At 44.9% G+C, this 24,617-nt stretch overlaps 1 protein-coding gene across 1 annotated transcript in view; it reads left to right on the forward strand.

Annotated features, from left to right (window-relative positions):
- The window catches only part of ITGAE (integrin subunit alpha E), a 183,438-nt gene extending 159,109 nt beyond the window's left edge, over positions 1-24,329 (forward strand). The window contains exons 29-32 of the mRNA XM_088453654.1: positions 1,821-1,918; positions 3,242-3,337; positions 20,664-20,774; positions 24,020-24,329. Of these exons, the coding sequence (XP_088309780.1) occupies positions 1,821-1,918; positions 3,242-3,337; positions 20,664-20,774; positions 24,020-24,070 (356 nt within the window). The 3' untranslated portion in view covers positions 24,071-24,329. The remainder of the gene's footprint in view (positions 1-1,820; positions 1,919-3,241; positions 3,338-20,663; positions 20,775-24,019) is intronic.
- The last annotated feature ends 288 nt before the right edge of the window (positions 24,330-24,617 follow it).

Genomic DNA, 24,617 nt, shown 5'->3' on the forward strand with positions numbered 1-24,617 from the left:
AACTCTCAATATGAGATCCAAAGAGCTGTAACTATCAGTGAAGCAAGCCATCATTAGGCTGAAAAATCTAAACAAACCCATCAGAGAGATAGCAAAAACATTAGGTGTGGCCAAATCAACTGTTTGGAACATTCTTAAAAAGAAAGAATGCACCGGAGAGCTCAGCAACACCAAAAGACTCGGAAGACCACGGAAAACAACTGTGGTGGATGACAAAATAATTATTTCCCTGGTGAAGAAAAACCCCTTCACAACAGTTGGCCAAATCAAGAACACTCTCCAGGAGGTAGATGTATATGTGTCAAAGTGAACAATCAAGAGAAGACTTCACAAGAGTGAATATAGAGGGTTCACCACAAGATGCAAACCATTGGTGAGCCACAAAAACAGGAAGACCAGATTAGAGTTTGCCAAACAACATCTAAAAAAGCCATTACAGTTCTGGAACAACATCCTATGGACAGATGAGACAAAGATCAACTTGTACCAGAGTGATGGGAAGAGAACAGTATGGAGAAGGAAAGGAACTGCTCATGATTCAAAACATACCACCTCATCATTGAAGCATGGTGGTGGTAGTGTCATGGCGTGGGCATGTATGGCTGCCAATGGAACTGGTTCCCTTGTATTTATTGATGATGTGACTGCTGACAAAAGCAGCAGAATGAATTCTGAAGTGTTTCGGGTAATATTATATGCTCATAATATTCAGTCAAATGCTTCAGAATTCATTGGACGGCGCTTCACAGTGCAGATGGACAATGACCCAAAGCATACTGCAAAAGCAACCAAAGAGTTTTTTAAGGCTAAAAAGTGGAATGTTATGCAATGGCCAAGTCAATCCCCTGACCTGAATCCGATTGAGCATGCATTTCACTTGATGAAGACAAAACTGAAGGGAAAATGCCACAAGAACAAGCAGGAACTGAAGACATTTGCAGTAGAGGCCTGGCAGAGCATCACCAGGGATGAAACCCAGCATCTGGTGATGTTTATGCGTTCCAGACTTCAGGCTGTAATTGCCTGCAAAGGATTTGCAACAAAGTATTAAAAAGTGAGTTAGATTTAGGATTGTTTAGTTTGTCCCATTACTTTTGGCCCCTTAAAAAGTGGGAGGGACATATACAAACCGTTGTAATTCCTGCACCGTTCACCTGATTTGGATATAATTACCCTCAAATTACATCTGAAAGTCTGCAGTTAAAGCACATCTTGTTTGTTTCATTTCAAAGCCATTGTTGTGGTGAATAGAGGCCAAAATATGAAAATGCTGTCAATGTCCCAATATTTATGGACCTGACTGTATGTGGTGTTGGACAAAGGTGATAGCAGTGGTGTGCGGATCCAAGGGGGCATCGTTGTCGTCTCTGGAAAGGACACTAGCGAACCCGAGGCAGACAGAGGTGAGGCTGGAACGAGCTCTGAGCTTACACAAAGGAAGATGACATAGCTCCATGAGTAACATTGATGGACTCACTCCCCATGTGCAGCAAACAATCAGCGCCTTTGGTTCCTGGACTTAATTCATTTGCAAAATTAGAAGTCAAGTAAAATAGTGGGATGTTAGCTGAGATTGGATTTAATTGTAATTGAAAGATTTAGGGCACCTTTAGTTCTTTGAATAAACCATGTTACAATGGAAAGGTGCAATTGCATTTTTTTTGCATGCAGAAATAATACTGGCTGATTTTACATGTAGTGAACAAATTCTCTGCACATATATTTTTACACTGAAATTAAGAAGTAAGCTAGGACATGCCATTCCATACTATAAATTTATCTACACATTTTAAATCTGTCCAATCTGCAGTTGAGCAAAGAAGAAGATTTAATATGCCTTTTCCTCCGGTGCGATATCACATCTGGTCGGGAAGAGATAACGATCACAGCAACACTCTTCTTACAGACCTTAAAGACGGTAATGATCTATTTTGTCATTACATATACTGTATGATGAACCTGGGGGCTACTGAATAACAGTATCTATACTGGTGGTTAGTCTATGGCAGTACACCCATTCTGGTTGCTAGTGTGTAAACAAATCCCTGCTTCCCTAATGATGCATTCACCATCTGTCAGGGCCTCAGTCAGGTATGCAGTCGGGATGCCAATGGTCTGAATGCCGACCGTCGACATCCCGACTGTCTAATCCCGGCAAGGGACTAATGACAGGCCTCTAAATCCCAACGCCTGTCATTAGACCTACGCCGGGAGCCCGATGCCCGGCATCCTGATCGAAGGTAATGCCGCAGGGCGGAGGGTTATGTTAGGGGCTCCCGGGGGAGACTTATGGTGCATACACACTAGACGATATGCTCCCTGAGCGATATCGTCTAGTGTGTCCCCGGCAGGGTGTGCTCAATGTCGTTCATGACATTGAGCACAGCCGCTGAACGATATCATTAACGATATCGTTCAGCGTCGGGCTCTCTCCTCCATTCCCTGACATGCAGCAACCTGACGAGATCGTCAGGTTGGCCTGCATGTCAGCCCGATGAACGATGATGACGAACGACCCGCGGGAACGCGCGTTGTCGTTATCGTTCATCTTTTTGGGCTTAAAAATGGACGATAAAGTGGACGACTGAACGATAACGATATAGGCAGCCTCCCGGGAGGGTTAGGCTATGGGAAGAGGGGGTTAGGGTTAGGCACCCCCCGGGAGACTTTGGGTTAGGCTGCGGGGAAGGGGGGGTTAGGTTTAGGCACTTAGAGGGGGGTTAGGGTTAGTCACTTGGAGGGAGGTTAGGGTTAGGCACCTCTAAGGGAGGGTTAATGTTAGGGGGGGAGAAAGGTTAGCAATACTTACCTTATTTAACGATCAGGATTTTCACCCTTGCCGGGTTGCCGCTGTTGGGATTTTGAACCCGCCGGCCATGCAGTCGGCGGTAAATCATACTGATTCCCCTCAGTCATGCTGATTTCTTATTACTAGTCCAAAGAGCACCAGGAGCTAGCAGTGCTTTGTACAGTATCCTAGCAACATGCAAGAGACATAGCAGGGACCTGGTGCTATAAGCCATAGGAGTGCCCTGAGCCACTTCCCATTGCTAATTGCTGGTTTCCCCCAAACAGTTACCTTCTGTAACCCACCTTTATGGAGGCCCAGGTTATAGTCCATAGTGAATCTGAGGCCATAGAAAACACCATAAAGGCCCCAGTTCTAACAATATTTAATGTATGGTGGTAGAGACCACATATCATACAATCTTTTAATAATACATAATTTTTTTATTTTTAGCTAGTAGAGGACACACAAGAACTAAACGTCACTGGAGAAATTCTTTATAACAAAAACTTATTTGTAAATCTAAAGGACCCAGAACACAAGACACAGGTGAGAATATTATCTATATCTCTTTTCTTACCTCTTATTATACTTCTATAGGCCATATAGGTATATGTTATTTGGCTTTTTCTTTTCTACTTACTTATGCTGGGCATACACAGCCAGATAAAATGTCTGTCAGACATCCGCGCTCCGCCCCCGGGGGAGGAGACATTTCCCTGTTCCTTCCATGGGAAGGAACACAGGAAATGTCTGTCTGTCGGCCGCGCTGGGCATACACTGCCCGATGCGGCCGACAGTTTACCGGGTAAATATCGCATCAGACGGGCATGCTGGACAATCCTGCATGCCCGACCGAGCAATATTTAACCCTCGGTCGCCCGCACACATGCTACAATTATCGGGGCGATCCGCCGATATCAGGCGGATCGCCCCGATAATTGTAGCATGTATGGCCAGCATTACTCTATGATTAGACATAGCAGATGGAACTTATTCTTATACAAATTTCCATCTCTTTCTACAGTATATATTCCCTACTTAGGGTAGACGAAGAAGCAAATACATACAGTATATCATAAATATACTGTAAATATACTATACTTGCGTCAATATTTTGTTTTGCTTGTGACATATCCATACAGAAACCACTTATGTAATCTGCCTCTGTTTAGTCCAACAGAATAAATACAGATGTGTCCCAATTTATCCTTAACTAACCTTCAGCCATCTTCAAATTCTAACAAGGAGGATCATTTTGTTCTCGTATCACCTGTCTGATCAGCTACAATGCCTAACCTGTGTACTGGGTGTTACTACTGTTGTTTTGTACAGTACCTTGCTATCAATCTAGGGTTTGTGCCAGTTTCCACAACCACTCCTATATTTGATTTATTTAGACGTAATTACCACATAGTAGTGTTTTCTAGCCTATACAAAATTTGTGGCTCTGTGTTTGCAGTTTGCATTCGAGTCTCACCATTCACATTTGAGTTACATTTGGGGGGGAATTCAGTTACGGGTGATAAGACATCACCGGTGAATAAGCGAGGTAGCTTTGGGTTTTATCGTCCGAGGCTATTCAATCAGCCCCCTTTTTCAACCGATATCTTTTTTAATGGCCGTTACCCTGTGTTAACGCCTGTTAGCAAATTCAGTTATCGGCCTTTAACAGCTAGAATCTGTGAAAACTTCACGGATTCGATAACTGCACACTTATTGGGGATTTCATTTCGGGTCTCAGGAGACCCGAAAAAAATCCCTGATAAGCGGAGCTAATTGAATAGGGTCCTGCGTTCAATTAGCACCGTTAACGTAACGGGTCTAATTGAATTCACCCTTGGCATTTGAAGTTCTCCGTTCTCATAAAGAATACATATTAGCATGTTTTTAGTTTTAAACACTTAAATAGTGTTTAAAACTAAAAACATGCTAATATGTATTCTTTATGAGAACGGAGAACTTCAAATGCCAAGGGTGAATTCAATTAGACCCGTTACGTTAACGGTGCTAATTGAACGCAGGACCCTATTCAATTAGCTCCGCTTATCAGGGATTTTTCAAAACTTTCAAATAATGGATTAAAAAAAAAACTGAATTTAAAAAATGTTTTCATTGATTGTTTTAATTAAAACATTACTGTGTTCAACATTTGCAGTTCACATTTGAGGTTTGTCATTTGCAAATGAAAATCATTAAAATGTATCAATTTAAGGTGCATGACCATATCCACAGGTTAGTGGATATGTCTCACATTGTTTCCTGAGCTTACTACCTTATATCATAGCCGAGCCTTACCTGATATTGGCTCATCTGGCACCATTTTACACCTAAAGTGACCAAGGATATTGCACTCACCGCAGAACAAGCTCTGGATGCTCATACACTACTGCTTTTCCCAGGTTCAGTGGTAAGTTGGACTTCATATGGTGGTCACCACTGGTACTCTGGGGGTCATTCAGACCCGGTCGTTAGCGCCGATGCGCTCGGACCGGGTCGATGGCCCCCCACAGAGCATGAGCACGCCGGCGCCGTCGTGCGCATGCGTGAGACCCGCTACGACCGACAGCGCCGGTCGTAGCGGGTCTCTATCCAAAGGGGGCGAGCTGTCGATGTTGATTGAGAGCTCACCTCGTTTGGAAGGCGGGCCGGGGGGGTGCCAGCCCAAATGGAGGCGTTCCCATGGGAACGCCTACCGTTTGGGGGAGGCCCCACTGACATCACTAGTGATGTCAGTGGAGAGCTTCCGGCTCAGACAGAGCCAGAAGCTCTCCGGGGCTTACGACAAGTGAGACCCTACCCTAGGGTCTCGTCGTAAGCCCCAATGGTCGCGATGGTCTTGACCATCGCGACCATCACCTTAGGCGGTCGTAAGGCTGTGGGTGTTAACCCACAGCCTTACCACCGCAAAGGAGGACGTCTTGAAAATTCAAGAGGTCCTCCCCTCATTCAGACCGACCGCACGCTCTGTGCGACCGGCTCTGAATGAGGTCCTCTGTGTCGCTGTAGCCTCTATGATTATACTGTTTAAATTTAGATTTCTCATTGACCTATTTTATTGCACTGAATGTTTATTTGATATTGTATAAGTCCTGGGGTTTCCAAAGGTATGTTTTTGTTTTTCATTCTAGGCTGTATCGATTTGTTCTATTGTTAGGGCTTAGCAATTTTCTCCAGTAGGTTTGGGTGTTATTTATTTATTTATTTTATTATTTTATTAACAGTTTCTTATATAGCGCAGCATATTCCGTTGTGCTTTACAATTGGAAACATTTATAGAACAAAACAGGGTAATATCAGACATAGAGGTAAGAGGGCCCTGCTTGCAGGCTTACAATCTATAGGGAAATAGGCATTGATACACAAGGATAGGTGCTATATATTGCAATTTGGTCCAGTCAGAATGCACAGTTTCTTGGTGGGCTGCATGATCCAGTCACACAGGAATGTCGGCCAAATGTCAGGAGTATGTGAAAGAAAGACAATATGTGAGGTTATGTGTGGACTGTGAGAGGGGATGTAATAAGACATGGAAGCTATGGAGGTTATGTGGTCAGTTCTGGAATCTGATAAGCTTGTTACTGATAATTATGTGTATTACCTATCTATTTACCTATTCATATTGCCACATGGGTGGCTATGTTTAGCCCATCAACCATCTGTTACTGATGGTGTCATGTACTTTCCTTCATGGCAAGCCCCAACTGTTGGGCTGGTTCAGTATCCCCCTCCTCTTTTTACCTTCCCTTTGACCTACTTCCAATCTCTTCCTCTACCATTCTCATGTCTCCCTTGCCCAGATTGACCCTTTATCTCCCTTCTACCTTAATAGGTTAGATTTTTTTACTTAAATGTTAGAGACCTAAACTTTCCTCACAAACAGCATCTGCCTCTTACTATATTCCACAGTAATAATGCAAAAGAGGTTGCACTGTATGATGAGCATTTTTCCGCATTAGCTTCCCCAGTGTTGAGAGGGAATAGGTCCTCTTCAGTTTATTTTACAAATAGACTGTGTAAGTGAAACCATTTTGTTCCATATTTCTATATCTTCCACTTTGACGCTCGAGGTCAGGGATAACAATGGGAGATATTTCATTCTGGCTGGTCATAAAAATGTCATGGTCGTCTCTGCATGCCCCTTATTCCATTTCTCACTAAATTAAATTCCTGTAATGGGTGTTTGATGAAATCGTCCACTTCATCTTCATGAGCAACTTTAAGTTAGTTTTCAATACAAAACTAGATAAAACCCTGACGTTTGCCGAGAGTGTATACATGGTGGATGTAGGCCCTTTTGTAGCATTTTGCAAAACTATTGGCAGGATATCACATTTATGATTATCGGGGGGAGGAGAGTGAATGCACTTCTAGATTGAGAATTCACATTTTATTTGTCCATAACTTACATAATTCATATTGCTGTATTAATATGATCCTTCTAGAAAAGAGGTCTCTGCAACGTACTCACCAAATGAGCATTCTTTCTGTTGTCTGAACACACCACTGTGACTTGGTCGAGGGATACGAAATTATGTAATATTCCTCCCAGACCTTGACAACTTCCTCCATATTTGCTGACCTCATCTGAAGTGACTCCAGCTCTGGATAACACTATCAAGTCTTATTGGGGGACTGATAGACCTAGTGTATCATTTGAAAGACAACTGTGATACTGTCCAACAGACTAGTTATATTGGAATCCAGTACATCCTTAAATGCACCCTGGTCAGTACAGGAAGTACTAGCAGCTATTATATCACTGCCCTTGGACAACGCATCTGGTCCAGATAGTATCATATACAATATCTATTTGACATTTAAGGTTGAGCTTGTCCCTTTATTGATCTCACTTGTTAATGCTGCCACCGAGCAGGGTCACTTGTCTCATGAAATAATGGGAGCCCAAATAGTGGCCATCCCCAAACTATAGAGAGATCCTGGTGACTGTAAAAACTGTATGCCATTTGATCCCTCAAGTACAGGTAAAAATATTTTGCTAAAAATGATTTACCACAGGTGTAATCCCTCATCCCACAGTTGATCATCTGGATCAGTTTGGGTTTGTAGAGAAATCACTGGAAAAATGGCACTGACAGAGTATTCACTGTGTATGCACTGGCATGAGGGGTGGCACACAGAGACTGCACTTGAGCCCCCTCATCTTATAAGATGCCCAGCTATTGAACAGTTGGGCACAAAAATTAGAATCTTTGTATGTCTTTCTGTGGATGATGAGCTGTTATTTGTTACTGATATGAAGACCTCATTGCCGGCAGTGACATTCTATTTCAGAATAGTGCAGCGTATTTATCTAAGTTGAATATGACCAAATCTGAAGCTTTGCATTCAACATTTTTTCAAATTCATGTTGCAAATACATAAACTTTTGCTCACATATATAGAGACTCAAACCTCCATACATGGCCTATAGTAGAATGACCCATCCTAAGACACAGGGTGGTCTGAATGCTTATCTAGCGCAGTATCAGAAAGCAAGTGTACTTACCTAGTCATGTAATTGATCTCTAATACAGTATCATAGAGGGCATTGGTTTAGTTATACCCTCTAGTTGATATCTGACATGAGCATTGGCACCCTATCCCCCCCCCCCCCCCCACACACACACACACACACTTCTGTATTGGCCACGCTGAAGGTTTGGGGTGGTGTGGTCCTTTCTAGTTATGACTTTAGTCTGCCTCCCTGTTCTCTCTCTATAGCAGAGAACAGCGCTTACTAAACTCATACCGGACTTTAACTTTACCCCTCATGTTTAGTTATGGAAAAATTTTGTACAGATTCAATGAACTGGTTACTTAAATGATATTTGGCTTTTTCAGCATCTCTAGTACTTTTATACTACACCTTGTGTACCAACCCTAGATTTACATGCACAACAACAAATAGCCCCAGCAAAAGATTTAAAAATGTTGGCAATTGTGAATTATCAGTCATATAATCATATGTATTATAATCATATAATCATATCAATCATATGGGTATTCTTTAGTATTTGAATTAATCACTAGAGGGCGGTCATGGGCAGCACCTTATCTGAGGCTGAAAATCATTCACAAATGTCAGTGCAGCAGACACACCTAACAAATATTTAAAAGAAATTCTTACACAAAGCACCTCTCAGCAAAGTATACAGTGCTGGATCCTATTGCAGATTATTAATACAATCCTCTCAAGGTTACGATCACTGTGTTGCCATTATCTATGAAGATAACGTCTGTGATACATTTGTCTCCTGCACCAAATTATAGTTATTAGTGTTCTCAAAAACTTTTTATGTTATGTAAAATTTCAAAAGCATTGGGTATCAGTTATGGTGGCCATACACGCTACAATTATTGGGGCGATCCGCCTGATATCGGCAGATCGCCCCGATAATTGTAGCGTGTGTGCGGGCGACCGAGGGTTAAATATTGCTCGGTCGGGCATGCAGGATTGTCCAGCATGCCCGTCCGATGCGATATTTACCCGGTAAACTGTCGGCCGCATCGGGCAGTGTATGCCCAGCGCGGCCGACAGACAGACATTTCCTGTGTTCCTTCCTACGGAAGGAACAGGGAATGTCTCCTCCCCCGGGGGCGGAGCGCGGATGTTGGGCTATACACTGTGAGTTTCCCCCTCACAGTGTATGCCGGCGACATCTGCGGCTGGCATGCTGCCAGATAAAATGTCTGTTGGTCTGACAGACATTTTATCTGGCTGTGTATGCCCAGCATTACTAATCACAAACCAGCCTCTCTGCATTGCAGAGGCAGCTTTGGAGGGGATGTATCTAAAAGACCATCGGCTGCAAGGCCGCCGGTCTCTATCCCGACTCTGGAATCCCAACAAGGGACGCTGAAATCCAGGAGGACACGTGCCCGGAAGAAGGTAAGCCGGGGTTAGCGTTAGGATTTGGGGAGGAGGTTAGGTTTAGGCACCACTATTGGGGAGGGTTAGGGTCAGACACCACTGGGCGGGGTTAGGTGTTGGCACTAAGGGGGGAGGGTTAGGGATAGGCATGAGGGGGGAGACTTAGGTTTAGGAACTAACAGGGAGGGTTAGGGTGCGGGATGGGGAGGGTTAGGGTTAGGCTACAAGAAGGGTTGGGTAGGGTTAGAGGGAGGGTAAGTATATTTACCCTACCCCTGTCGGGAGACCAACCATTGGGATGCCGCTGTCGGTATTGTGACAGGAGGCATCCCGAGAGCCGGCATTACATACCCATTCCCTTTGGCGCTACCATGTGCTTAGTACAAGTGCACATACATTTCCACTGAGGCACAAAAGCTTCCACAGAGAGATGTCTGCATTTGTAGAGGTGCACAGTTCTCATGGGAATATGGGAGGTGTTGGATGAAATTAAGTAATTCCTAGCAAAACTCTGGGTGAGTGCACTGGTCCTACTCGCTTTGGGGAGCAACATAAAAATAAAAAAAATTAGGGGGAGATTTAGCAATCCTAAAGAGGCCAAGTAAGTTTTGCCCACAGCAAGCAATCAGATCTAGCTATCATTTTATAGAATATACTATGTATAAGTGCAACAAGTTTGCTTTGACTTGATGGAAACATACAATAGGAAAAATATGCACTTTAAGTATAAATACATTTTCAGTATAATAGACATTTCAAATATTACACTTCTAGAGATAACTATACTTTCAGCAAAACAAGTAATTAAATATGTTTCTGTCACATGCACTTAGTGGAACACTGATCAAAGGTAACAAAGGCAAATTTACCATTTTTCACTTAATACCAAGAGATTCTAACTGAATATAATGGTACATTAATATCAATAATGATAACCTGCAGTAATATTGATATTCACATGGCAAGCTAATATCACTAGTTAGGAACCCTATAATATCAATAAATACTCTTAAACCATATGGATCTCACTATCCGTGACTAGGGTTCAGCTATTCTGAATAATCTCACAATAGCTACTCTCCATCCTACAAACCTACAGACAGGATGTAGTCAGGATCCTGTTGGCCAGCATGCTGACAGTCAGAATGTCCACTGCGGCATCCCGATGGTCAGAATCCCAACACATTCTGGTGGTAAGTATTAGGGATAGGGAAAGGATTAGGGTTGGGGGGGTTAGGGTTAGTCACTAAGAGGAGGCTTAGGGTTAGGCTGTGGGAGGGGCACTAGCCTTGAAGAAGAGACCAGGAAGCGTACCGAAATGCGTTGGCCTACCCTCTTGCTATCTGGATATTGAACACCACTGGAGAGATACCACATCACTGTTAAAGCTTAGGAGCCACGTGCAGGGGAACAGATGCCTCTGCATGTTCATTTCAATAACACCTGTGGCTCCTCATCACAGTGTGCGGTAGGAACTCCTTGTTTATGATGTCAAAACCCCCTTTTATACACGTGTCACTATTTTATTTATGCGTCACCATCTTTAAAGCTTTCAACAACATTGCTTCGGGTTCTGGAGAACCTAGCCTCCTCCATCGTAGGCCTTTTTTAATTTCTTTGAACATCTTTTTGCCTTATATTTTACTTACGTTCATTTACGATTGTTTTTTTGACATATCAATTACCTCATTGCACATTTTCATTGCTTTGTCTTTTGATGTGTTAATTTCTATATTGACCATTTTTTATTGTCTGTTTCTGCTCCATTATTATTTGTTTATGTATCTATTTTGGTACCTACTTGTGGCATAAACCCCGCTGTTTTCAATATACATCCTATTTATCTGCTAGCTTTATTGGGATAAGCGCCGTTTGATTTGTGTCACCCTCACTACATATCTATTTATCATTGTGGGAGAGGAGGGTTAGGCTGTGGGAGGGGAGGGTTAGGCTGCAAGATGGGATGGTTAGGGTTAGGCTGCAGGAAAGGAGGGTTAGTTTTAGGCTGCAGGAGGGATGGGTTAGGGTTAGAGGGAGGGCTAGGGTAAGGTTTAGAATTCTTACTTGAATCTGTTTGGATTTCTGACCATCAGCATCCTGACCATTGGGATCCCGTACCCAACCTCTACACACAGTGGTAGTGGTTTTACTTTGGAGAAGCTAATGTCCTGGCAATCGGCAATCGCTTCCCCAGCCTCACACAGCAGGTGAGAGAGTTCCCTCTGAAATGCAGGACTGTCCCCGAGGGGGGAGGGGATGCATACATACATAGTTACATATATATATATATATATATATATTAGGGGTGAGCGGGTTCGGATTTCTGAAATCCGAACCCCCCCGAGCCCCCCCGATCCGAGTCCGATCCGAGTCAGGCTCGACTTTTCCCGCCTGACTCGGATCTGAAATCGAGGCAAAACGTCATCATCCCGCCTTCCGAGTCTCGCGGGTTTTGGATCCTATATAAGGTACCCGCGTCGGCGCCATTTTCTCACTCGGCTGTGGACAGTGAAGAGGGAGGGTGGGAGTTAGGGCTGTGTAGTGTAGTGTAGTGTAGTGCTGCTGTTGTCCACTACTTCAAAGTCCATAGGGGCTGGCTGTGTTGTGCTGCTGTTGTTAATAGGGGCTGTGTCCACTACTTCAAAGTCCATAGGGGCTGGCTGGACTGTGTTGTGCAGTCAGTTCTCCATAGGGGCTGTGTCCACTCCAAAGTCCTGTGCAGTGTCCCAGTCCTAAAGGAGTGCTGTAGTGTTGTCCAGGGGGTGCTCTGTCCATCAGGGGTGCTCCCCCCAAGTGCTAAAAAAATAATATATTTTCTGTGTTTGTGAATTGTGTGCGCAGTAGCCGCACGTGCATCAACAAAGTAGTGCCAAGCGTGCGCCTGTGTCATAAGTAAAGGGCCGGCTGGCTTGACCGTTAAAGGGTGCTGTAACCCCCGAAAGTACACTCCAGTCCAAACCAAAAAAAAATTATTTTCTGTGTTTGTGAATTGTGTGCGCAGTAGCCGCACGTGCATCAACAAAGTAGTGCCAAGCGTGCGCCTGTGTCATAAGTAAAGGGCCGGCTGGCTTGACTGTTAAGGGTGCTGTAACCCCCGAAAGTACACTCCAGTCCAAACCAAAAAAAAAATTATTTTCTGTGTTTGTGAATTGTGTGCGCAGTAGCCGCACGTGCATCAACAAAGTAGTGCCAAGCGTGCGCCTGTGTCATAAGTAAAGGGCCGGCTGGCTTGACCGTTAAGGGTGCTGTAACCCCCGAAAGTACACTCCAGTCCAAACCAAAAAAAAAATTATTTTCTGTGTTTGTGAATTGTGTGCGCAGTAGCCGCACGTGCATCAACAAAGTAGTGCCAAGCGTGCACCTGTGTCATAAGTAAAGGGCCGGCTGGCTTGACCGTTAAGGGTGCTGTAACCCCCGAAAGTACACTCCAGTCCAAACCAAAAAAAAAATTATTTTCTGTGTTTGTGAATTGTGTGCGCAGTAGCCGCACGTGCATCAACAAAGTAGTGCCAAGCGTGCGCCTGTGTCATAAGTAAAGGGCCGGCTGGCTTGACCGTTAAAGGGTGCTGTAACCCCCGAAAGTACACTCCAGTCCAAACCCAAAAAAAATTATTTTCTGTGTTTGTGAATTGTGTGCGCAGTAGCCGCACGTGCATCAACAAAGTAGTGCCAAGCGTGCGCCTGTGTCATAAGTAAAGGGCCGGCTGGCTTGACTGTTAAGGGTGCTGTAACCCCCGAAAGTACACTCCAGTCCAAACCAAAAAAAAAATTATTTTCTGTGTTTGTGAATTGTGTGCGCAGTAGCCGCACGTGCATCAACAAAGTAGTGCCAAGCGTGCGCCTGTGTCATAAGTAAAGGGCCGGCTGGCTTGACCGTTAAGGGTGCTGTAACCCCCGAAAGTACACTCCAGTCCAAACCAAAAAAAAAATTATTTTCTGTGTTTGTGAATTGTGTGCGCAGTAGCCGCACGTGCATCAACAAAGTAGTGCCAAGCGTGCACCTGTGTCATAAGTAAAGGGCCGGCTGGCTTGACCGTTAAGGGTGCTGTAACCCCCGAAAGTACACTCCAGTCCAAACCAAAAAAAAAATTATTTTCTGTGTTTGTGAATTGTGTGCGCAGTAGCCGCACGTGCATCAACAAAGTAGTGCCAAGCGTGCGCCTGTGTCATAAGTAAAGGGCCGGCTGGCTTGACCGTTAAAGGGTGCTGTAACCCCCTAAGTACACTCCAGTCCAAACCAAAAAAAAAATTATTTTCTGTGTTTGTGAATTGTGTGCGCAGTAGCCGCACGTGCACCAACAAAGTAGTGCCAAGCGTGCGCCTGTGTCATAAGTAAAGGGCCGGCTGGCTTGACCGTTAAAGGGTGCTGTAACCCCCGAAAGTACACTCCAGTCCAAACCAAAAAAAAATTATTTTCTGTGTTTGTGAATTGTGTGCGCAGTAGCCGCACGTGCATCAACAAAGTAGTGCCAAGCGTGCGCCTGTGTCATAAGTAAAGGGCCGGCTGGCTTGACCGTTAAAGGGTGCTGTAACCCCCGAAAGTACACTCCAGTCCAAACCAAAAAAAAATTATTTTCTGTGTTTGTGAATTGTGTGCGCAGTAGCCGCACGTGCATCAACAAAGTAGTGCCAAGCGTGCGCCTGTGTCATAAGTAAAGGGCCGGCTGGCTTGACCGTTAAAGGGTGCTGTAACCCCCGAAAGTACACTCCAGTCCAAACCAAAAAAAAATTATTTTCTGTGTTTGTGAATTGTGTGCGCAGTAGCCGCACGTGCATCAACAAAGTAGTGCCAAGCGTGCGCCTGTGTCATAAGTAAAGGGCCGGCTGGCTTGACCGTTAAAGGGTGCTGTAACCCCCGAAAGTACACTCCAGTCCAAACCCAAAAAAAATTATTTTCTGTGTTTGTGAATTGTGTGCGCAGTAGCCGCACGTGCATCAACAAAGTAGTGCCAAGCGTGCGCCTGTGTCATAAGTAAAGGGCCGGCTGGCTTGACCGTTAAGGGTGCTGTAACCCCCGAAAGTACACTCCAGTCCAAACCAAAAAAAAATTATTTTCTGTGTTTGTGAATTGTGTGCGCAGTAGCCGCACGTGCATCAACAAAGTAGTGCCAAGAGTGCGCCTGTGTCATAAGTAAAGGGCCGGCTGGCTTGACCGTTAAAGGGTGCTGTAACCCACAAAGTACACTCCAGTCCAAACCAAAAAAAAAATTATTTTCTGTGTTTAGCCGCACGTATATATCAAATCGATATAACATAAATGGAGGACCAAACTTTCTCCGATAAAAATAAAATAGAGAAAGATCAAGAACCACTTCCTCCTAGTGCTGAAGCTGCTGCCACTAGTCATGACATAGACGATAACATGCCATCAACGTCGTCTGCCAAGGCCGATGCCCAATGTCATAGTAGAGGGCACATACAATCCCAAATGGCAAAGTTCAGGAAAATGACCTTGAAAAAGACATTTAAATCAGCTGAAGAGAAACGTAAACTTGCCAATATGCCATTTACGACACGGAGTGGCAAGGAACGGCTAAGGTCGATCCCTAGTATGTTCATGACTAGTGGTTCAGCTTCACATGACGATGGAAGCCCTCCTCCCACTAAAAAAATCAAAAGAGTTAAGCTGGCAAAAGCACAGCGAAGAACTGTGCTTTCTAAGAAGATATCACAAATCCCCAAGGAGAGTCCAAGTGTGGTGGTGGTTGCGATGCCTGACCTTCCCAGCACTGGACGGGAAGAGGTGGCTCTTTCCACCATTTGCACGCCCCCTGCAAGTGCTGAAAGGAGCACCCACAGTCCACTTGCTGATATGCAAATTGAAGATGTCACTGTTGAAGTACAACAGGATGAGGATACTGGTGTAGCTGGCGCTGAGGAGGAAGTTGGCGAGGAGGATTCTGATGGTGATGTGGTTTGTTTAAATCAGGCTCCGGGGGAGACAGTTGTTGTCCGTGGGATGAAAAAGCCCATCACGGTCATGCCTGGGCAGAAGACCAAACATTCCACCTCTTTGGTCTGGCAATATTTCTATCCAAATCCGGACAACAACTGTCTTGCCATATGTACCATATGTAAAGGTGAAATAAGTAGGGGTAGGGACGTCAACCACCTAGGAACATCCTCCCTTATACGGCACCTGCAGCGTGTTCATAAAAAGTTACTGTCAAGTTCAGAAACTTTGGCTAAGACCGTAAGCAGTCCAGGGACACCTAAATCCCGTTGTCCTGTTGTATCCAAGCGCCTGCAAACCACACCATCAACTCCCTCCTCGTCAATTTCCTCCTTAGTCAGGATCGGAAGTAGTCCTGCAGGCCATGTCACTGGCATGACTGACTCTCCTATCCGGGATTCCTCTGGAGGATCCTGCATTGCTACGCCTACTGCTGCCGCTGCTGCTGTTGCTGCTGCTGGGAGTCGTTCATCATCCCAGAGAGGAAGTAGGAACACCACTACTTTTACTAAACAATTGACCCTCCAACAGTCCTTAGCGAGGAGGATGAAGTACGACAGCAGTCATCCTGAAGCAAAACGTATAACTGAGGCCTTGACTGCTATGTTGGTGTTAGACGTGCGTCCGGTATCCGCCATTAGTGCAGTGGGATTTAGACAATTGATGGAGGTAGTGTGTCCCCGGTTCCAAATCCCGTCTAGATTCCACTTCACTAGGCAGGCGATACCGAGACTGTACAGAAACGTCAGAAAAAGTGTCCTCAGTGTCCTGAAAAATGCCGTTGTACACAATGTCCACTTAACCACGGACATGTGGACAAGTGGAACAGGGCAGACTAAGGACTATATGACTGTGACAGCCCACTGGGTAGATGTATCACCTTACGCAGCAACAGCAGCAGCGTCACCAGTAGCAGCATCTCAGAAACGCCAGCTCGTTACAAGGCAGGCTACGCTGTGTATCACCGGTTTCAGTAAGAGGCACACCGCCGACAACCTCTTAGAGAAACTGAGGGAAATCATCGCCCAGTGGCTTACCCCACTTAGACTCTCCTGGGGATTTGTGATATCTGACAACGCCACCAATATTGTGCGGGCATTACATCTGGGCAAATTCCAGCACGTCCCATGTTTTGCTCACACAATAAACTTGGTGGTGCAGAATTTTCTGAAAAGCGACAGGGGCGTGCAGGAGACGCTTTGGGTGGCCCGAAAAATTTCTGGCCACTTTCGCCATTCAGCGACTGCGTGCCGAAGACTGGAGCGCCAGCAAACACTCTTGAACCTGCCCCGCCATCACCTGAAGCAAGAGGTTGTGACGCGGTGGAACTCAACCCTCTATATGCTTCAGAGGATGGAGGAGCAGCAAAAGGCCATACAAGCCTATACATCCACCTATGACATAGGCAAAGGAGGGGGTATGCACCTGACTCAAGCGCAGTGGAGAATGATTTCCGTGTTGTGCAAGGTTCTCCAGCCCTTCGAACTTGCCACACGTGAAGTCAGTTCAGACACAGCCAGCTTGAGTCAGGTCATTCCCCTCATCAGGCTTTTGCAGAAGCAGCTGGAGAAAGTGAAGGAGGAGCTAAGACGGAGCGATTCCGCTCGGCATGTGGGACTTGTGGATGAAGCCCTTCATTCGCTTTGCCAGGATTCCAGGGTGGTCAATCTGTTGAAATCAGACCACTACATTTTGGCCACCGTGCTTGATCCTAGGTTTAAAGCCTATGTGGTGTCTCTCTTTCCGGCCGACACAAGCCTGCAGAGGTGCAAAGACCTGCTGGTGAACACACTGTCAGCTGAAGCGGAACGTGACACGTCAACGGCTCCTTCTTCATTTTCTCCCGCAACTGGGGCTGCCAGGAAAAAACTTAGGTATCCTAAGCAACCCGCTGGCGGTGATGCAGGGCAGGCAGGACCAAGTTTGGACATCTGGTCTGGACTGAAGGACCTGGCAACAATTTCTGACATGTCTACTGTCACTGCATATGATACTGTCACCATTGACAGAATGGTGGAGGATTACATCGGTGACAGCATCCAAGTAGGCATGTCAGACAGTCCATACCTGTACTGGCAGGAAAAAGAGGCAATTTGGAGGCCCCTGTACAAGCTGGCTCTATTTTACCTGAGTTGCCCCCCCTCCAGTGTGTACTCCGAAAGAGTGTTTAGTGCAGCCGGGAACCTTGTCAGCGAAAGGCGTAGGAGGTTGCTTCCACAGAATGTGGAGAAGATGATGTTCATCAAAATGAATTATCAGCTCTTCCAGGGAGACCAGCCTCCAGAAGGTACAGAGGGACCTGTGGTGGTGGATTCAAGTGGGGACGAGTTAATACTTTGTGAGGATGAGGATGTACACACTGAAGAGGGTGAGGAATCGGTGGATGAGGAGGATGAGGATGACATCTTGCCTCCGTTGAGCCAGTTTGTGCAGGGACACATTAATTTCCAGCTTGTTTTGTGGGGGCCCAAACGAACCAATCATTTCAGCCACAGTTGTGTGGCAGACCCTGGCGCTGAAATGATTGATTTGTTAAAGTGTGCATGTCCTGTTTATACAACATAAGGGTGGGTGGGAGGGCCCAAGGACAATTCCATCTTGCACTTCTTTTTTTTCTTTGCATTATGTACAGTTTGGGGCCTAGTTTTTCTAACTGCCATCCTGTCTGCCACTGCAGTGTCACTCCTAGATGGGTCACGTGTTTGTGCCGCCCACTCGTGTCGCTTAGCATAGTCATCCAGCTACCTCGGTGCAACCTTTTGGACATGAAAACACTATTGTGAGGTGTGAGGTGTTCAGAATAGACTGGAAATGAGTGGAAATTAAGGTTATTGAGGTTAATAATAGCATAGGAGCAGAGAAACCAACAAATTCTGTGATTTTAGCTGTTTTTATGCTTTTTAAAAAAAAAATACAGATCCAAAACACAAAACCCAGAACCCAAAACACGGAAGGGTGGTTTTGGCAAAACCAATCCAGATCCAAAACACGAAGAAAGATCCAGATCCAAAACCAAAACACAAAACACGAAAAGTGGCCGGTGCACACCCCTAATATATATATATATACACATACATACACATGCTGTCACACACATATACAGTCACACACATACATGCATACTATTATACACATACATAGTCACACACTAATATACACACACACATATACAGTACAGTCAGGTATGCGTTTGGCATCTCTGTGGTCGGGATGTCGACGCTTACATTCCCGGCGGCAGAATACCGACGCCGGTCAGAATCCCGGCGCTGGCATCCCGACCGCTGGGATTGCTAAGGTAAGTAACGGGATGGCGGGGATTGTTAGAGTTAGGTTTAGGAGTTAGGGTTAGGCACTAAGGGGGGGTTAGGTTCAGGCGCTAGGGGGGTAGGTTAGGGTTAGGCACCAAAGAAGGAGGGTTGGGTAGGGAGATGGGGAGGGTTAGCATACCGACCAACAAGTGTCAGTATGTGAACCCTGTCGGGAACCCGGCGTTGGGATTCTGACCACCAGGATCCCATCTGTCTGTATTTCATACCAATTCCTACAGTCACACACATACACTCGCCAAATAATTCTCGAATCAGTTCAGCGATTCAGCTTTACAATATGAAAATATGGAAGGTTTAACTATGACTGGGCCTGTTTAACAGTTTTCATGTTGATTTGTACTTATGTGATTCAGTCCGCACATAATGTTCTTTTGATGTTTTTCTATTGCAAATGGTGAACCTTGAACACAAACTGCAAACCTCATATAGCTAATCGCGAACACATGAGTGTCCATACATTTATTTAAAAAGAAAATAATAAAAAATTCTTCATAAATCTGTTTAATTACAATACTTTTATATAAAAAATATTTTGATAATATTTGAAATATTCAAGAAGACGAATTTTCTTGCAAACCTCAAATACATTTGGCAATGGCATACCTGGAAAATGAATGGTGAGCTCAGACTAAAAATCATGAACTGCAAATGCCAAACGTGAAATTGTAGACTGCAAATTAATATCAGTGTCCATAGCTGATTTCCCCATCATGTTTGGGTTTGGAGAGATTTTGAAACTTTATCAAATTTTGAACTGGTGGGAGCAGCAAGAAGATTGCAGTGGAACACACATTTCTTTGACTGTTCCTAAATGTTGTCTTTCTTTAATATCCTTGTACAGTAAGTTATCAGGTAATAGTAATAACTTAAACTAAGCTGCATTGGTACAGTATAGCAGTATCTCTATTCATACTTGCCAACTCTCCCTGATTGTCAGAGAGACTCCCTGAAATAGTAGCAATCCCCCTGACTCCCTGAAGAGTGTAGCAATCTCCCTGATTGTCAGAGAGACTCCCTGAAATAGTAGCAATCCCCCTGACTCCCTGAATAGTGTAGCAATCTCCCTGATTGTCAGAGAGACTCCCTGAAATAGTAGCAATCCCCCTGACTCCCTGAAGAGTGTAGCAATCTCCCTGATTGTCAGAGAGACTCCCTGAAATAGTAGCAATCCCCCTGACTCCCTGAATAGTGTAGCAATCTCCCTGATTGTCAGAGAGACTCCCTGAAATAGTAGCAATCCCCCTGACTCCCTGAAGAGTGCAGCAATCTCCCTGTTGCACTTTATCATCATTATGTAGCTGTTATATACTTGGGGAAAAAAGAAATCAGAGATATATACATTGAATTGGTATAATCCGTGTCATTTCCCTGCATGGGTTATAAGGCACAATGATCCCTATGACTACATGCATCTTCATATAATGTTTCTCTTGGCACTTATATGGAATCACTTGTAGAACACAATAAATGAGAAAGCCGTGAAAAGTATCAGTGTGTATTCATCAACAAATAGGTCTTACTAACTGCTTTGGGGCTTATTTACATTTGGAGGTAAGGCAATTTTCTGACACGCCCCTCAGATGTAGCATTACACGTCAGTACACGTCCACTGTACTGCCACGCTCATATGATATGAAATGATTTTTCAAAAGTATTTATTTTACCCATTAAAAATTTGCAGTCAGCATTAATTGTCTTTTCTATTGCTATTCATTTTAGTTATCCATTATGATTCTTGAAAAGAAAGAGATCAATATTCTGCCTGTCGTCATTGGTAGTTCTATCGGGGGAATTTTGCTTCTGCTAATAATTGTCGTCATTCTTATTAAGGTATGTTACTGGAAATGAATGATTAAACTCACTAGACATTTGCTTTGGTAGTTCTGGGGACATGTGAAAGGCTAAAGTATATTCATCTTCCTCTTTAGATGAAGTCCTGGTTTGGTGGAACATTTACCTTGCCATGTAGATTTACAAAGGCATTTGCCAAAGCTGCTGATCATCGGCGAATTTGACTGATAGTTTTAAAGCAGCAATAGAAATAAAGGCTAAACAAGCCTGGTTTAGCATTTATTTATTTGCCGTTCTAAAATGATCTGAAGAAAAGCTGCCCATGATCGACGGCTTTGACAAGTCACTCAAATCTACCCCTTAATACTCTAGACTAGCCAATATAGACAGCAAAACCAAAAATATCATTGTTATTTTTTTTATTGCACGCCTCTAAAACGGCGTTGAAACACTCAGGAACGCCTGCGTTCGCATCTCCAACCCCCCGTTATTAGTGTCCTGCCCCTGTTACCACCCACAAACGGCCTCTCCTGTCACTCATTACCCTGGCCTGCCTTTGCTGGGCGAGCGAATGGGTTGCATTTGCAGTGTGTAGTTCACGCATGCGCAGAAGGCAGCGTGCGCATGCACGTACACAGAACATCGGCCTGCTTGCGAACGCACAGCGCGAGCGGCTCTGAATCAGACCCTTAATTATGTACAAACACACCCGCTATTTTAAGTGTCTGGTATCAGAGAGGGAATATAGGACCTCATTCAGAGGCGCTCGCAAAATGCGAGCGCTCGCTCTGAATGAGGGCGGCCGCTTCCATTTTCTGAGCCGGCCTCCTGGCTGCTCGCTAGGCTGTGGGTTACCACCCACAGCTTTAACAAGCAACCAGGATGATGGTCGCGATGGTCAAGACCATCGGGGCTTGCGACGAGACCCTTGTGGTAGGGTCTCGTCTGCCACAAGCCCCAGACAGCTTCCAGCTCTAACACAGCCGGAAGCTCTCCCACTGACATTGTTCGCTTGGGAACGCCTACGTTTGTGAAACCACCCCCGCCGCCACGCCAACAAAACGGGGAGAGCTGTCGATCAACATCGACAGCCGCCCCTTTTGTAGTGAGCCCCGGAGCGAGAGAATTTGTCTCTCCCTCCGGGGCTTGCGCACGTGCAGTGCGGCCGCAGCACATGCGCAGAGCCAAACATCGACCCGCTTGCGAGCGCTCAAGTGCTTGCGAGCGGGTCTGAATGAGACCCATAGTTTCCAGATTAAAACAATCAAGAACAAGTCTCGGTCCGTGCAGGTGCAGGCTGATGTGGAGCATTGTTAAACCAGCAAAAGTCCGTTACGGACAAGCCAATTGGTATATAGATAACAATAAACATAGTAAAACCAGAGAACACTTACAAACTACAAAAATCAAGCAAGTGAGATAGGAAACTGTTGGGTTTACATAGTCTAAAAGGACCCATACATCTAACGACTGATTGTCCAATCCTCCATTCTATCAGAGGATCAGTGAAATTCTACATGTTAAAAGTCACTGATTTGCAAATCACAATCATATTTTGATCGTGATCGGCAAATTAGTGAAATCCAACATGGTGGATTCTACCGATCCTACGACTCCAGCATCTGAGGATTGCCGAATTGCAACAATCAGTCGCTGGTGTATGGGGGCCTTTATACTTCCTCTGACTCGCCACTGATTAGGTACTGGTGGAGCTCACTGAGTAATTACAGATCTCTGGGATTTGTCTGAAGGGGATGTAGTTATGAGACCGGTGGCCCCGATGCCGCCGGTCTAAATCCCGACGGGAGAAGCCCGACAAAGGGCCTTAAGATAGGCGTCGAAATACCGATGCCTATCTTAATCCTGATGCCGGAATCCAGAAGGACGGCAGTCCCAACGAGGCAAGCTGCGGGGGGGAGGATTAGGTTTAGGTAGCATAGCAGGGTTAGCGTTAGGTTTTTTTGGGGGGGAGGTTAGGGTTAGGCACCCCTATGGGTGAGGATTAGGGTTAGGCACCACTGGGGGGGTTAGGGTAAGGCACTAAGGGGGGAGACAGGTTTAGACACTAACAAGGAGGGTTAGGGTGAAGGGTGGGGAGAGTTAAGGTTAAGCTGTCGAGATACCAACCATCGGGATGCCGCTGTCGGTATTTTGACAGTAGGCATCCCGACAGCCGGCATTACTTACCGATTCCGTCTGAAGTACTGTAACTCAGAATATACCTGTCTCAGTGGCAAATGAACAGGCCATTGGGAGGACAATGCAGATTCTTGCATATGATACAGGTAGTATCAGTTATGTGCAATAATACACAGGCTTTGATGTATATGGAAATCCAAAACTTGCCTTATTATTAGATGATATAAAAAAAAGGTGCGCCTGTTAACCAGTCAGTATAAGTGTTTACTCAAACTGGCATCTCCACCAGCAGGATCCGCAACCTGCTAATGACACGCAAAAAAAATAAGTAGATGGAGCGCTTGTTTGAGAAAATAAACACAATTAAAAAAAAATAATAATAATTTAATAACACCAATAAACACAGAAATGAAGAGGTTCAAAATATTGTAAATCAGTGCAGCGATCGGCTCAGAACTCCACAGATCAATCTAATCAATTAGATGTTAAATATCCTTTGAAGACACATGATTCATTGAGCGGACTAAGGGCCTGATTCTGCATGGATCACAATAGCAACTGCGTACACAGATCGGCCGATTGTTGCATATATACACCGCCCTGTGTGTGCACGGCAATCGCACTGCGATTATGGACACACTGTGGAATCCATCGCAGAGTGAGTGACAGGCCGTTAGCATTTGGGGATGGTGACGGGGGAGTGGTTGGAGAAACGCAGGCGTGCCTGTCTGTTTTGAACGCCGTTGCATGGTCGTGCATAAATTAGCCACTGCGATTGGCTACACAGAGTACTCACTGCGTGTGACGAGACTTGCAAATTCTGAGACAGGTCAGACCTGCTGTAATTGTGCGTGAGGGGTCGATGTCATTGATGTATACACAGGACTGCGAGGTATTACAGATGTGAGAAGGCGGTAGTGGACGTCTCTATGTTGGCGGAGCGGTGGCAGACATTAGCATATTTTCGCGGCTTCATTGTGTGCGATTACGCAGCTGCGATCGGTGTTGCAATACGTGCTGAATCAGACCCTAGATGCACTATTATTCCACTACTTATTGCCATGTCTGTATGCTTTTATACTAAAATGATCAGATTACAGGATAAACCGCTTTGTGATATGTAAATCATTCCTTCTTTTTTACAGTGTGGTTTCTTCAAAAGAAAATATAAAAACTTTGACCAGGATGAAGAGTGACATTTTCATGTGCTCATAATCTGTTATCAGTCATTGCATGCTTCAAAAGGATCTCTGCAATAAATACATATACAGTACTGTAATACACATATGCACATACTGTATGTTTCATGATAACTTCTGTGCAACGTATAACATTGCTATTCGGTGTGCACAGTGCAATTGCCAAACCATAGTAATGAGGTTTAAATCATTGATAAAATACAAACCATTCATCTAGGAAGCAAATGCTGGGAACACAGATTTACGAAGGATCGGTCAGCAGGCCAATCTACTGTCAGAGCGGCCGATTGGTAAGCTATACACACTTACCAATCGTCCGCTCAATGTGCCCTGGCTGACATCACAACTGGGCGGGCATATCAATTTGCCCGCCTCGTTGAGATGTCAGCGTCAAAGGTCCCTGCACCCAGTGTATGGGTGGTTGGAGAGGAAGATAAATCGGAATCGGCTGTGCTGTAGGGCCAACCTGATATGTCTGTGAACAACGTTGTTCATCATAGACATATCGGGTGTACACAACCGCCGATGAACTCGCGATATATTG

The sequence above is a fragment of the Taudactylus pleione genome, unplaced genomic scaffold (genome assembly GCF_031769625.1).
Source record: "Taudactylus pleione unplaced genomic scaffold, aTauple2 ptg000585l, whole genome shotgun sequence".
NCBI classification, from domain to species: domain Eukaryota; kingdom Metazoa; phylum Chordata; class Amphibia; order Anura; family Myobatrachidae; genus Taudactylus; species Taudactylus pleione.